At 43.5% G+C, this 13100-nt stretch overlaps 1 protein-coding gene across 2 annotated transcripts in view; it reads right to left on the bottom strand.

The window, feature by feature from the left end:
- Positions 1-8332: 8332 nt before the first annotated feature.
- Positions 8333-13100, bottom strand: part of PLAT (plasminogen activator, tissue type) — a 40751-nt gene continuing 35983 nt past the window's right edge. For both annotated transcript variants that reach the window (XM_075346404.1, XM_075346405.1), the window contains exons 14-15: positions 12877-13025; positions 8333-8825 (exon numbers count right to left, since the gene is read on the bottom strand). In XM_075346404.1, coding sequence (XP_075202519.1) covers positions 8658-8825; positions 12877-13025 — 317 coding nt within the window. In that variant the 3' untranslated portion in view covers positions 8333-8657. The remainder of the gene's footprint in view (positions 8826-12876; positions 13026-13100) is intronic.

Genomic DNA, 13100 nt, shown 5'->3' with positions numbered 1-13100 from the left:
CATCATCAATTTAATACGAATCAACCCCTTGCATACAGAAATGCTATGATATGAAACCTATGACCCCCCCCCCCCCCCCCAAAACATTGAATGCTGGTCACACATATGGAGCTCATTTAACCTTGATGCACAAAGTGGCCCCCGTCAGCTGCAATGCACATCTGAACTCTGGACAGCATACTGTATCTTGCTGCACGTTGTGCAATATGGTGGGTGACACGTTTGCACAAGCATCTGTGATACGTCGTCGTAGGTCCTGCAATGTTGGTGGAGGGGTCGCATACTCCGCTGTTTGATGTGACCTCACAGAAAGAAGGCCAATGGGGTCAGGTCAGGTGAGCGGAGGCCACTCCACACAGCCACCATACCCAACGACTTGTAGGAAGGTCTCCATGAGGTATCGCTTCACGTCCACAGCCTTGTGAGTGTTACACGTTCTTATCCTAAAATCATTTTATTTCACAGACACGTGTTTTCTCCGGTACATGTCACACGGATCGCATCACTGTAACATCAATGCTGTTGGAGAAAAATGGAAATGTCGCCGTGTGGAACACAAGGATATGCATAGTGTGTTCTCCATTTGTGATTCATAAGGACAATTTCTGTGACAGAATTCAGATTGTATGTTACTTATGAGGATTTTCCTGCAGATATGTTGCCAAAATACACTGCATAAAATCCACGGTGTGTGCAGGAGCCCTAAAGGGATTGTAAAGCTAATAAGGCACACCGATGATACTGGCCTCTGAAAGGTAATGAATACAGAGGATGGGTATATATTATTATTATTATTGAAGCATTAAAGGGTATGTGCGCACACTGCAGATTAGGTGGAGAAATTTTCTGCACCTAAAAACACACCGTGGGTTAGAAAAACATGCATCTTTTGGTGTGTTTTTGTGCCATGCATTTTTTTTTGGTGCGTTTTGGTATATCTTTTGGTGCATTTTTGTGCCATGGGTTTTTTGGTGCATCTTTTGGTGTGTTTTTGTGCCATGCATTTTTGGTGCATCTTTTGGTGCGTTTTTGGTGCATCTTCGGGTGTGTTTTTGTGCCATGCATTTTTTTGGTGCATCTTTGGGTGTGTTTTTGTGTGATGTATTTTTTTTTTTTGGTGCATCTTTTGGATTGTTATTGTGCCATGCATTTTGGTGAATCTTTTGGATTGTTATTGTGCCATGCATTTTTGGTGCATTTTGGTGCATCTCTGGGTGTGTTTTTGTGTGATGCATTTTCTGGTGCAATTTGCTGCATCTTTTTGGTGCTTATTTGTGCCATGCATTTTCATTTATTTATTTATTTATTTATTTATTTATTTTTTATTTTTTTTTTAGTGATTTCAATGGCTGGAAGGGATAAAAAAATGCACAAAGAATTGACACGCTGCTTCTTTTTTCTGCACACAAAACTGCAAGGAAAAAAGAAGCAACGTGCGCACAGTATTTCTGAATTCTCATAGACTTTGCAGGGAGAAGGAAAGAGGTGCAGTTTTGGGCAACAAACTGCATCAAAAAATGAGGCAAAAACTCATTAAAAAACACAGCATGCACACAGGGCCTTGGGGAAGCTGGACGCTTTGGCTGGGTAATAGCAATTAAAGCTTAATGTAGATACAGGTGTAACCATTCTTAAAATGACAAAGATGTCATGATGTAGAAAGCTATCCCAGCAGAGTTTAACTTGATACATCACTATATAAATTCAGTTTCAGGAAACCCCTGTCCCTCAGTTGCTTGTTATTGGTTTTTTTTTTTTGTAACTGTGCTTTACTCACCCTCCACAGGTCCAATGCTGAGTTTCCACCTCTGTTCCAAAGTGTCTGGCATTCAGCGCTGCAGACAATAACAATCAGTGAGTCCTGAGTGGTTTGTGCCATCAACTTGATCACAATAGCTGATCTCACTAATTGGCTGCAGCGCTGTTTGCATGATGTCAGCGCTGCAGGCAACTACAGCAGACACAGGGAGCAAAAGTGTAAACTTAGCTCTTTAACCGGGAAGGGTGAGGGAAGCGCAGTTTCTTTTTGTTTATTTTTAAAAAAAAACAAAATGCAGCCAGGGCACAGGGGTTAAGAGGTAACTTTTCTGCACCCGGGTAGCTTTCTTGTGTTGGGCCTCGGTTCCACTTGCGCATAGCTTGTGATGCGAGAGTATTGGAAGTGATATGTTAATGACCCTCTGCTGCGAGCGTCAGCCGAGGGTCATGTGACTGTGATGCGAGAAGAGAGAGGAAGCACTTTCTTCCCATCTCCTCCCCGGCCTGTCTCTGTGGTTGGATGACATGCGAGTGCAGTGCGATGTTTCCCACGCTCCTATAGACTTGTATGGGGGCATGTGAGCTGATACTCGCTGTCAAACGCAGCATGCTGCAATTCTTTTCTCATACCAATATGGCATGAGAACTCAATTGCAGATGGACGCTGCCTCATAGTTTTGCACTGGTGCGACTGCAATCTGACGTTTTATCGGATTGCACTCATCCGTGCAAAACGCAAGTGGAACCGAGGCCTTAACGTGTGACTACGTCTGTAAATATAAGATCATGCACTTGTGCCGAGTAAACAAAATGTACAATTATGTACTATCTAGTAAAACATTGCATAAAAATGACAACTGAAAAGACTTGGGGATATTGGCGGATAACAAAGTCATCAGTGCCAGGCGGCTGCCGCCAAAGCAATTACAATCATGGGATGCAATAAAAGAACAGTTTTCAGCTCCAGTGTATGTATGAGAGGGACTTGGATGGACTTTATTCTGTGGTGGCCATAGCCTTAAAAATAATGGCACGACGTACACAAGTCCACATCAAGTAAAGCTTTATTACTATCATTATCAGACACTCCTATATTAACAATCAATGAATTAGACCATCCAACATTTAACACCTATATTCACACACAAGGGGTTTTTTTTTATATCCTTGCCTCTATTATTGCAGTAATTGAGCAGAAAATAAAAATAGAAAACTTTATGCCGAGACTGGAAATATCATTAATTGATAATGAATCGGATAGGAACCTAATCTAACACATGGGGCTCAGATCCGGCTGCTGTGTCCTACAGGAGGTGCCCCCTTACCATGCAGAAATGTAATCTGCTGCTCACAGCCCGGCCATTGTGTGCCCATACATAATAGATGACTGCCACCTGATCTCACAGTCTTCATGTCTATTGATGACATCGGACATGGTCCAGAGACGCTCCCCTTATGGCTGCCTGACTCCATTTTAGGAAACCCCTTTTAAATTATTGACACAGATAGCGAATTGCGATCCGAATCACTCAAGAGAGGAACAGTTCAATAAAGTTGAACAGAAAAAGTTGCAGAAGCACTAAGATCCCAAGTGTGCAAAGTGATGTGGCTCTAAGATGCCAAAGTGGACGCCAGATGCAATTTGGGCACAGCTTTAGCCGGCCATGCACATCGGATTGATGTTGGCCAAACAATGCTTTGGCCGATCGTTCAGCCGATAGCCATCTCAGCGACTCTCCCCATGCAGAGGACGCCCACTTAGCTGAGCGCTCCCGTATTCTCTATGAGAAAGCCATCGGTTGACACTTGGGTCGGCGGCTTATTTCCAGGAGAACAATGCGGTTTGTGGTCCGAAATCAGTCATACATGACTGACATCTCTCCCAACCATCAATCAGCCGGTGCCCCCTATATACATTAGACCATTAGTTGATACCTTCTATATCATTGGCTACAAGTGACATTAGTCTAGTGTGTATGAGGACCTGTAATGTTTGGGGTTGTCTGCGTCTCAAACCCAAACACGGTCTAAAGTCCATGCCCGATTTTGGGTGCAGTTCGTATGCTTCCACTGGGCCGAGCACCGAGTATATACAAGCACCCCGATGCTAACCACTTGATTGAGCATCGTGGTGCTCGGGTACACTCGGTGTTCGGCCCAGTGGGAGTCGCTTGCCATCTCTTGAGTGGCTCTCACTGGGGGTAAAAACGTTTTTGGATATATTGTGTCCAATAAAACAAAAACCTGCCATCCCTCCCCCGGAAATCCTCTGTTTATAGCTGGCTGTATGTGGGTGGATAGCCGAACTGCCCAATCATTGACTTCCATTAAACTTGTTACTCGAGTCAACCCTGTAAATTTGGGGCCTCATTGACTTGGACAATACTAAGATAACATACAGATGGCATCCATGTACTATCTGGGTTTATTCACGGACCCATTGACTCGCATTGATCTGCAGCATGGATTCAAAAATGGACACTTATTTTTTGTGGACAGTTGAGTCTCAAACAGAACGGGCAAGTGACTAGCACCATAGACTATAAAGGGTGTGTTCTGCCTGTGAAAACTGGCGACTGGACACGTGCGTGAAAAACTGAGATATGAATGTGGCACTAATTTTTTAGTATGGGCCTGGGTTGGACACTTGGAACTGGCAAAACAGTGGTCCCCATAGGAATGCACTCAAAATGACTAGAGATGAGCAAACCCGTGGATGTTTGGGTTCACCGGATTTGGCTGGACTTTAGTTAAAAGTATTTGTAGAGACCCGGACTTGACCTCAACTTGTTCCCGTACCCGAGACCCGGACTTGTCCTTTTTTTTTTTTTTTTTTTTTATGAGTAGGAAAAGCATGGTGGGTTTTTTTTGTTCTTTTTGCACACAAGAAAAATGGTTGCCAAACTGATGGCGAAAACTGACACATGGATCCAAAATGGATAAATTGGATCCGGTATATTGATGATCTTTCTTGTATGCAAAAAAAAAAAGCATGGTTAAAGGAGGTCTAAAGGCCCCGTCACACACAGAGATAAATCTTTGGCAAATCTGTGGTTGCAGTGAAATCATGGACGTATTCCATTTGTACGCAGCCACAAACCTGGCACTGATTGTCCACAATTTCACTGCAACCACAGATCTGCCGCAGATTTATCTCTGTGTGTGACAGGGCCTTACTCTGCGGGATAAATTAAGAGTTAAGAGCCATTAAAAAAAAAAAAAAAAAAAAAGGGGGCCAGAATTTGAGTTTTTTTCTGGTCACACGGCATCACTAATTGTGAGATAAAATAATGATCAAAATGTCATCTGCACCCAAAGAACAAAAATAAAAAAAAATCAATCTGCAAAACATTTTGGCTCTCGGAGTAAGGCAGCACAAACTAAAAGAAAAAAAAAAAGTTTTTATTGTGAAAAATAGTAAAATAGAAAAACTATATAAATTGAGTATTGCCATAATTTTACTGGTCTGCAAATATTACAATTAATATTGCATTTATGCCAGTGATGAAAGCTCTATAAAGAAAACACAAAGGGCAGATTCATCATTTGTGGTTTTTGTTGTTTTGGTTTTTTTTGTTTGTTTTTTTGTCTGGTGGTACTCAATGTTTTTTCAATCAATTTTGCGCAAAGCACCAATGCTCTTTATTTGTCTATTCAATCTGTTTAGCGGTTTATATTGTAAAAAGTCACACGTTTCACTGTAAGGCCCAACATTTACACACACAATTTTTTGTGTGTACATGAAATCACTCCAGGGGGTAAGGGGGAGAGAATCTGAACAAAAATTTAGCCACTTTTTAAAAATTTGGAAACAATGAATCGACTGAAAACATCTGGAAACCCCAAACCCTGCTCCTCATGGCGAAGGTAAAAAACAAACAAAAAAATAACCCCAGAAAAAATATAAAATAGACTTAATAATTGTGCAAATCCAAAACAGGGATAAATATCAAAAGATATAAAAGGCCAAAAATTTAATAATGAATTAGGCCCCAAAAATCTTCTAAGTTGTCACCAAAAAGCCATCTGGTTGAGTTTTTATGACCTGCTTGTTCCGGTGACCTTGGGCATGACACAGGCAACAGTCGGAGCATAGTGCAAATAAATAGGGTCAGATTGTGACCTGAAAATTACTGTGACCGCGACAAGACCAAGTGGTTCAGAGGTTTTGTGACTCCCATCAAGTTGCAAAGTGACCACCCCAACCCCATTCACTAGCAACGGTGTGGTGGCATACAGTGATTTATTTTTTTTTGCCTTGTGACCTGTGTGGCAGTCTTAAAGGGAATCTGTCACCTAGTTTTTACTCCCCCATCTGAGAGCAGCATAATGTAGAGACAGAGACCCTGATTCAAGCGATGTGTCACTTACTGAGCTGATTGCTGTCATTTTGATAAAATCACTTCTCTGCTGCAGATCTAGCCGTTATACAGAGCTCATGAATATGCTGGACTACCTGCTGCATGCCAAGTAGTCCTGTAATGATAATCTCCTGCTAATTAAACTTATTTTATCAAAACTACACTTAGCAGCCAAGTAAGGGACACATTGCTGGAATCAGGAGCTCTGTCTCTACGTTATGCTGCTCTCAGATTAGGAGGCAAAAACCTGGTGACAGATTCCCTTTAAAGGTGAAAATTAATGACCGTAGAGTAGACAGTACCTCATGGACCCAATCACACTGTCTGCTTTCACTCATTTCATTCTGTCCTACTGACAAATGGCCTTCTGAACGACTACCGAGACATTTGTGCCAAATAATGGTGGACTCACCCCTCCTATGAGTCTCTGTAAACCCTCTCTGCCTACTTTGCAGTTTGTTTCTTTTTCAAAGCACACTTCTGCAATCATCAAGTAGGCTTCATGCTGCGACCCAGATCATCTCCAGGTTTATGCCGCCCTTTGGGCAAGAGTTTCCCAATGGGTCGGTTCTGCCTCAGCCTTTCCATTAGGAGATGAAACTTTTATCATTACCAATTGTGGATAAATGGAACTTTGTAATACCTTTTTAGTGTTTTTATCTTTTTTTTTTTTTATTTTTTTGGAGTGATGTGACCAAAAAAGAACATAAAGAAATACAGCAATTCTGCCATTTATAATTAAACCAGCTGGATCTTTTTTAGACCTTCTTCTCATGGTCACAATGAGTCTGCATTATGCTGCCATAGTATAGGCACATAGCAATATTTGACGGCGTGTTCTGCGTTGCGGACAAATTCCTCATGTAGTTCTGGCCTAATTTTTTCGTGCACCCAGAACTCACCAAGCACGGCAGTTAATGAATATACGATACTCATTAATATCCAAATAGTCTTATTACATCAGACCTAAAGGGACTGACCTTGACTAAAACAACATGGTTGGTTGTTTGTTTTTTCTTTGCAAAAACAGCGCCACTCCTGCCCGCAGGTCGTGTCTGGTATTACAACTTAGTTCTATTCACTCGTATGGTGCCGATCTGCAATACCAGTTTCACCCCATGGACAGGAATAGCTGAAATCTGCAAGTATAGAGTCAACCTGGAACCGCTCAGACCCACCGCCCATTCACAATCCATTGGCAGCAGCTTGCTTATGGTTTCCATTATTTTTTTTATTTTTTTATATATTTCTATAATAAAGACGCAAGGTTAGATGTTTTCTGACTTTAGAGCCAACGTTAATGCTGGAGCCAATCAGATCCATTCACAAGACGTTTATTAAGAATGAATCCATCAGTAACAACTTGCTGATGGTTTTCGGTTTTCCAAGTGACCATGATTTTTTTTTCTTCTCCCAGGTAATAGATTTATATGATAATGATACCAGATTAGATGTTTTCTATTTATAAAGCCAAAGATAATTAATCCTGGAGCCAATCAGACCCACAGCCCATTCACAAGACGTTTATTAGCAGTAACAGCACCAGCTTGCTGACGGTTTCCAGGTGGCAATATCTTGTTTTTTCTTTTTTCATAGAGATATTGTATATCATGATTAGATGTTTTTTGACTATAAAGCCAACGTTCAATAAACTTTCCTTATGGGATTACGTGGCAGGGCATGTTGGCATTCTCGACGCCTAAGCTTTCCCATAGGGAATAATGGAGATGCATGGAATTGTTATTTGTTTCCTATAGATATAAATTTAGTTTTAGGGTATGTGCGCACGTTGCTTTTTACCTGCTTTTTACCTGCTTTTTTGCTGCTTTTTCTTCTGCGCTGTTTAATGCCAAAATGGATGTGTTCTTCTATTCAAGCAAAGTCTATGGGAATTTGGGTTTCTTGTTCACACTATGTTGTTCAAAATGCTGCCTTTTTGTGGCAGAACTTTGGTCAAAAACTCAGCTTTTCAAAGAAGCAACATGTCAATTGTTTTTGCCATTTGGGTTTTGCACTGCAAAGCTGAGTTTTTGACCAAAGTTCTGCCACAAAAAGGCAGCATTTTGAACAACATAGTGTGAACAAGAAACCCAAATTCCCATAGACTTTGCTTGAATAGAAGAACACATCCATTTTGGCATTAAACAGCGCAGAAGAAAAAGCAGCAAAAAAGCAGGTAAAAAGCAGGTAAAAAGCAACGTGCGCACATACCCTTATGGTGGAATTTACCCATCACCATGGAAAATAAACCAGGACTGGTTATATTGATAACGGATGATTACAAGGAATCTTCCAGGACTTCCATAATGTTGGTGCTCATCTTGGAGATTTCGGTAATTGCTGCCCCCGATCTTCAGATTAATAATCGTCCAAGTTCATTCTTGGTCTTCGTATGATTAAATATAAAATTATATAAATATTCATTCTACCTATTGCACAGTTGATTGTGGCCCCAGTTATTAGTGGCAGGGATAAGTCTTTGGTGGCTGGCGTTCCCAGCAATGTCTTTAGTGGTCTGAGTGTTAGTGTTGGCAGGTCTCAGTTCAGATGGATGCCTGTTTTTTGCTGTATCCAGTCTATATACCGGGTCACTCGGGTGTAAACGCCAGGCTTATTCTTTATTCCGCACTCTTCACCCCAACTGATGACGCCGAAAAGGTGCATACGGCCATTAACAGGGCACACTAGTGGCCCCCCGGAGTCCCCCTGCAAAGATTGAAGATAATATTAATTAGAATGGCAGATATATGGATAACTATTTTTCAATCTTTAAGATTAATAATGGCTGCTTTCTTCCTAAAGTGGTGGCACACTTGTCCACAGGATACCGTCATGGACGTAACTACAATATGTGCAGGGTGAGAACAAGGGCCCTTGATCCTAGGGGGCCCAAAAAGTCCCCATATAATAAGACCATTTGGACCTTTTGCATTGGGGCCCATGAGCTTCAAGTTATGCCATTGGCTACTGTCCATATCAGCAGAACACGCAGGAGCTATGGGACCCCTCAACTACCACCCCCTGACATCTGCATATGCAGTTGAATAGAATGGTGCAGCAGGGAGCCGTCCACAACGCAACACTCTGCATCTGAGAGCGACTCCGCACAGCAACGCAATGAAATCATTAGATTGCACCTCCTGTGTAAACGGAGCTTCAGTCCACACAGTGCACTGACCGGAGCAGACATCATAGTGTGTGGGCTGCAGGGTCCTCATACTGTCCATAAAAACAGGGAATGTCCGGCACCAATATCCACACGCACAGCTCCCCTATACACGCCGTAATATGCGGTGCAGCAGGGAAGCCAGGAGACAGACCAAACACAGTGGTGCATCACCTCCAAAGAAAAACATAAGACGATCTTCAACAAGAAAGAAGAAAAAAGGTGGCGCTCAACAAATGCTAATCTTCATTTATTGAGACAAAGGGGACATCAAAAAGCAGGGAGTCATACGGGGGTGTCAAAGATGACGGCGTCTGTTTCGCGCTCACGGGCGCTTCGCCGGGTCCAGACTCACTAAAGGAACGCCCCAGGGTTGTCTCAATAAATGAAGATTACCATTTGGTGAGTGCCACCTTTTTTCTTCTTCTTGTTGAAGGCCCTCGTACTGAGTGTAGTGGCCCTCATACTGTGTGTGGGGGCTTTAAGGGACTTCATACTGTGTGTGTGGACTTCCTTTGTGTGTGGGGACCCTCATACTGTGTTGGGGACCATCATATTGTGTCTGGGGGCCCTCATACTGAGTTGGGGCCTTCAAATTGTGTGTGAGAGCCCTCATACTGCAGGTTGGGGTTGTAAGGGCCTTCATATTGTATGTGGGGCCTTCATACTGAAGGTTGGGGCTGTGAAGGCCTTCATATTCTATGTGGGGGCCCTCTTACTGCAGGTTGGGGCTGTAAAGGCCTTCATATTCTATGTGGGGGCCCTCTTACTGCAGTTTGGGGGGGCTGTAAGGGCCTTCATTTTGTATGTGAGGGCCCTCTTACTGCAGGTTGGGGCTGTAAGGGCCTTCATATTGTATGTGGGGCCTTCATACTGCAGGTTGGGTCTGTGAAGGCCTTCATATTCTATGTGGGGGCCCTCTTACTGCAGGTTGGGGCTGTAAAGGCCTTCATATTCTATGTGGGGGCCCTCTTACTGCAGGTTGGGGCTGTAAGGGCCTACATATTGTGTGTGGGGGCCATCATATTGTGTGTAGGAGTCTTCATACTGCACGGTGGGGGCCCTCATATTGTGTAGGGGGCCATATTGTGTGTGTGGGGGCCCTCATACTGCAGTTTCGGGCTGTAAGGGCCTTTAGATTGTGTGTGGGGGTCCTCATATTGTGTTTTGGGGCCATCATATTGTGTGTAGGAGTCTTCATACTGTACGGTGGGGGCCCTCATATTGTGTAGGGGGCCATCATGTTGTGTGTGTGGGGCCCCTCATACTGCAGGTTGAGGCTGTAAGGGCATTCATATTGTCTGTGGGGGCCCTCATATTGTGTGTGAGCGATCATATTGTGTATGGGGGCCATCATATTGTGTCTGGGAGGCCTCATACTGCAGGTTGGGGCTGTAAGGGCCTTCATATTGTGTGTGACGGCCCTCATATTGTGTGTCAGGGCCATCATATTGTGTGTGGGGGCCCTCATACTGTGTGTGGGGGCCCTCATACTGTGTGTGGGAGTCCTTATACTGCAGGTTGGGGCTGTATGGGCCTTATATTGTGTGTGGGGGCCCTCAAACTGTGTTGGAGGACCTCATACTACAGGTTGAGGCTGTAAGGCACTTCATAGTGTGTGGGGGCCCTCATATTGTATTGAGGGCCATCATATTGTGTGTGTGTGTGGGGGCCCTCATACTGCAGGTTGGGGCTGTAAGGGCCTTCATATTGTTTGTGGGGGCTCTCATATTATGTTGAGAGCTATGGGGCTTTCATACTAAGTGGGGCTGTGGGCGCCATCATATTGTGTTTGGGGGATCTTTTACTACATGGGAATGTAGGGAACTTCATATTGTGTTTGGGGCCCCTCACACAATGTGGGGGGATGTACAGTATGTAGCATTATACTGTGTGTGGGTGCTCTCACACAGCTGGTGGGATCTATGGGTACATCATATTGTGTGGGGCTGTGGGGAGATTATACTGTGTGGGGGCCCTCATACTGCCTGTTAGATACATCATACTGTGTGTGGTGATGTGGAGGCACATATGCTGCCTGTGGAGATCATCAATGTGTATAGGGGGCTGTGTGGCCATCATGCTATATATAAGGGAGCTATGGGGCCATCGTATTGTGTGAGGTATTATACTGTGTTGGGGTTGCTATGGCGCCTTCATACTTTGCTGGAGGCACTGTGATGTCCTCATACCTTGCATGTGGAGGGATTGTAGGGTGCAATTGTGTGTGGGAAGGATTCAATGTAGGGATAACTTGCAGAATTGGGGGCATTCCTTAGGGCATTATACTGTATATAGGCCATGAAAGGGGTATAGTAGTAGATGAAAATAGTCTTCAGTATTGTACTGTGTAGCTGCCACAAAAAGTGTCTCTCTCCCTAATTTTAATAGTTGGAATGTAGGACCCCACCTACTCCCCCAATATTGTTTTTTAGGGACATGTGGAAGGGCGCCCAATTGGAGCCCTGTGATTCCTATGTATGTTATTGCACAGGATATACGGGGTATCGCAACTCAGATCCATTTAAAACAATGAAGCAAAGCTGCAGTTCCAGATGTGGTCAGATGTGGCGCTGTTTCTAGAAGAAGGTTGTCATTCTATAAAATTCTGATAATGTTCTCTTTTCAATTTTCCATATCACTTTTTATATATATAAAAAAAAATCAGAAATCTTACAATTTTCACCAGGCCTAATACTAGACTTATATTTCCTGTTCTCTACAGGTGGGAGATGGGATTACAGTGACAGCTATCACCTCTGTATACAGTAGATAACAGAGGGGATGTCACAGCTCACCTTCTCCCCTTCTAAGCACAATGACCTCTACCCAGATTGGAGCATGCTCAGAAAAGGCATCTATACAAACAGTTTCCAGTTTGGACCACTCCCAGTCCCTATATGTACCTTCTGCTCCCAGCAGAGGGTGCTGGTTATTCTCTCTTACTCATTTGAATACTTGGCCTAGAGGTGGAAGGAACTGGTCGAGCCCTCTCTGAAAGTTACTGTGTAGGTTTCAGCCTTGGTACTAGTGGCAGCTCTATCATTGTGTTTTTCCCCCTGTCTGTCTTTCTTCCCTGGGATGTTATTTTAGGGCAGCGGTGGGACTAGTGATCCTTACCTGCTCACTCACTAGCCAGGACTATTGTTTGGTCACTCAGAGCTGCTCGGCGACAGGTGAGGAGCCTGTATAGGGATTGGCTAGGAGTGCAGGGTAAAGTTGCAGGTAAGTGGAGGTGTCCATCTTTCTTCTCGCTAGCACTAGGGCCCACCATTGTTAAAATATTCCTTGTGTACCCCTTGTGTTGTAGTGTGTCGTGTTCTGCGACATACACTACCATGACAGTATCCAACTGGAGAGGATTGTAAGGAAGGCTCTCAATGCTCCTCCCAAATGTCCTTTTCAGTTGGATGCAGGCACAGGAACTAAATATGTCAATAGCAAATATATTTTAGGTTTTTATAGATGTTGTATGAGGGAAATATGGCCACTGGGAGGAATTTTTGCAGCATTAAGAGATTTTCTTCCGTTTTGGAGTGTAAGTACTGCTGTATGATATGAACTTTTCAAAAAAACACATGGAGTAGCCACCTGGCAGGCATCATCCTGGTTCACTGTGTCGCCTGCGCACAACATGTTTGCCGTCACCATTCTGTCCGATAGTTGTTCAGGGGTACAAAGCTTGTCCGGATAAAGCCTTACATGACCTTCTTTAAGCTGTTTGGACATGAATGGAGAATCTGGGGGAAGATGAAACAGTGTGAACATATAGGAGAATTGGTAAAGGTCATATAAGATGTGGAGTACAATGAACC

This window comes from Anomaloglossus baeobatrachus, chromosome 4 (assembly GCF_048569485.1).
Source record: "Anomaloglossus baeobatrachus isolate aAnoBae1 chromosome 4, aAnoBae1.hap1, whole genome shotgun sequence".
NCBI lineage: Eukaryota > Metazoa > Chordata > Amphibia > Anura > Aromobatidae > Anomaloglossus > Anomaloglossus baeobatrachus.
Note: the sequence above shows the minus strand (reverse complement) of the source record. Positions and strands in the feature narration are given on the sequence as shown.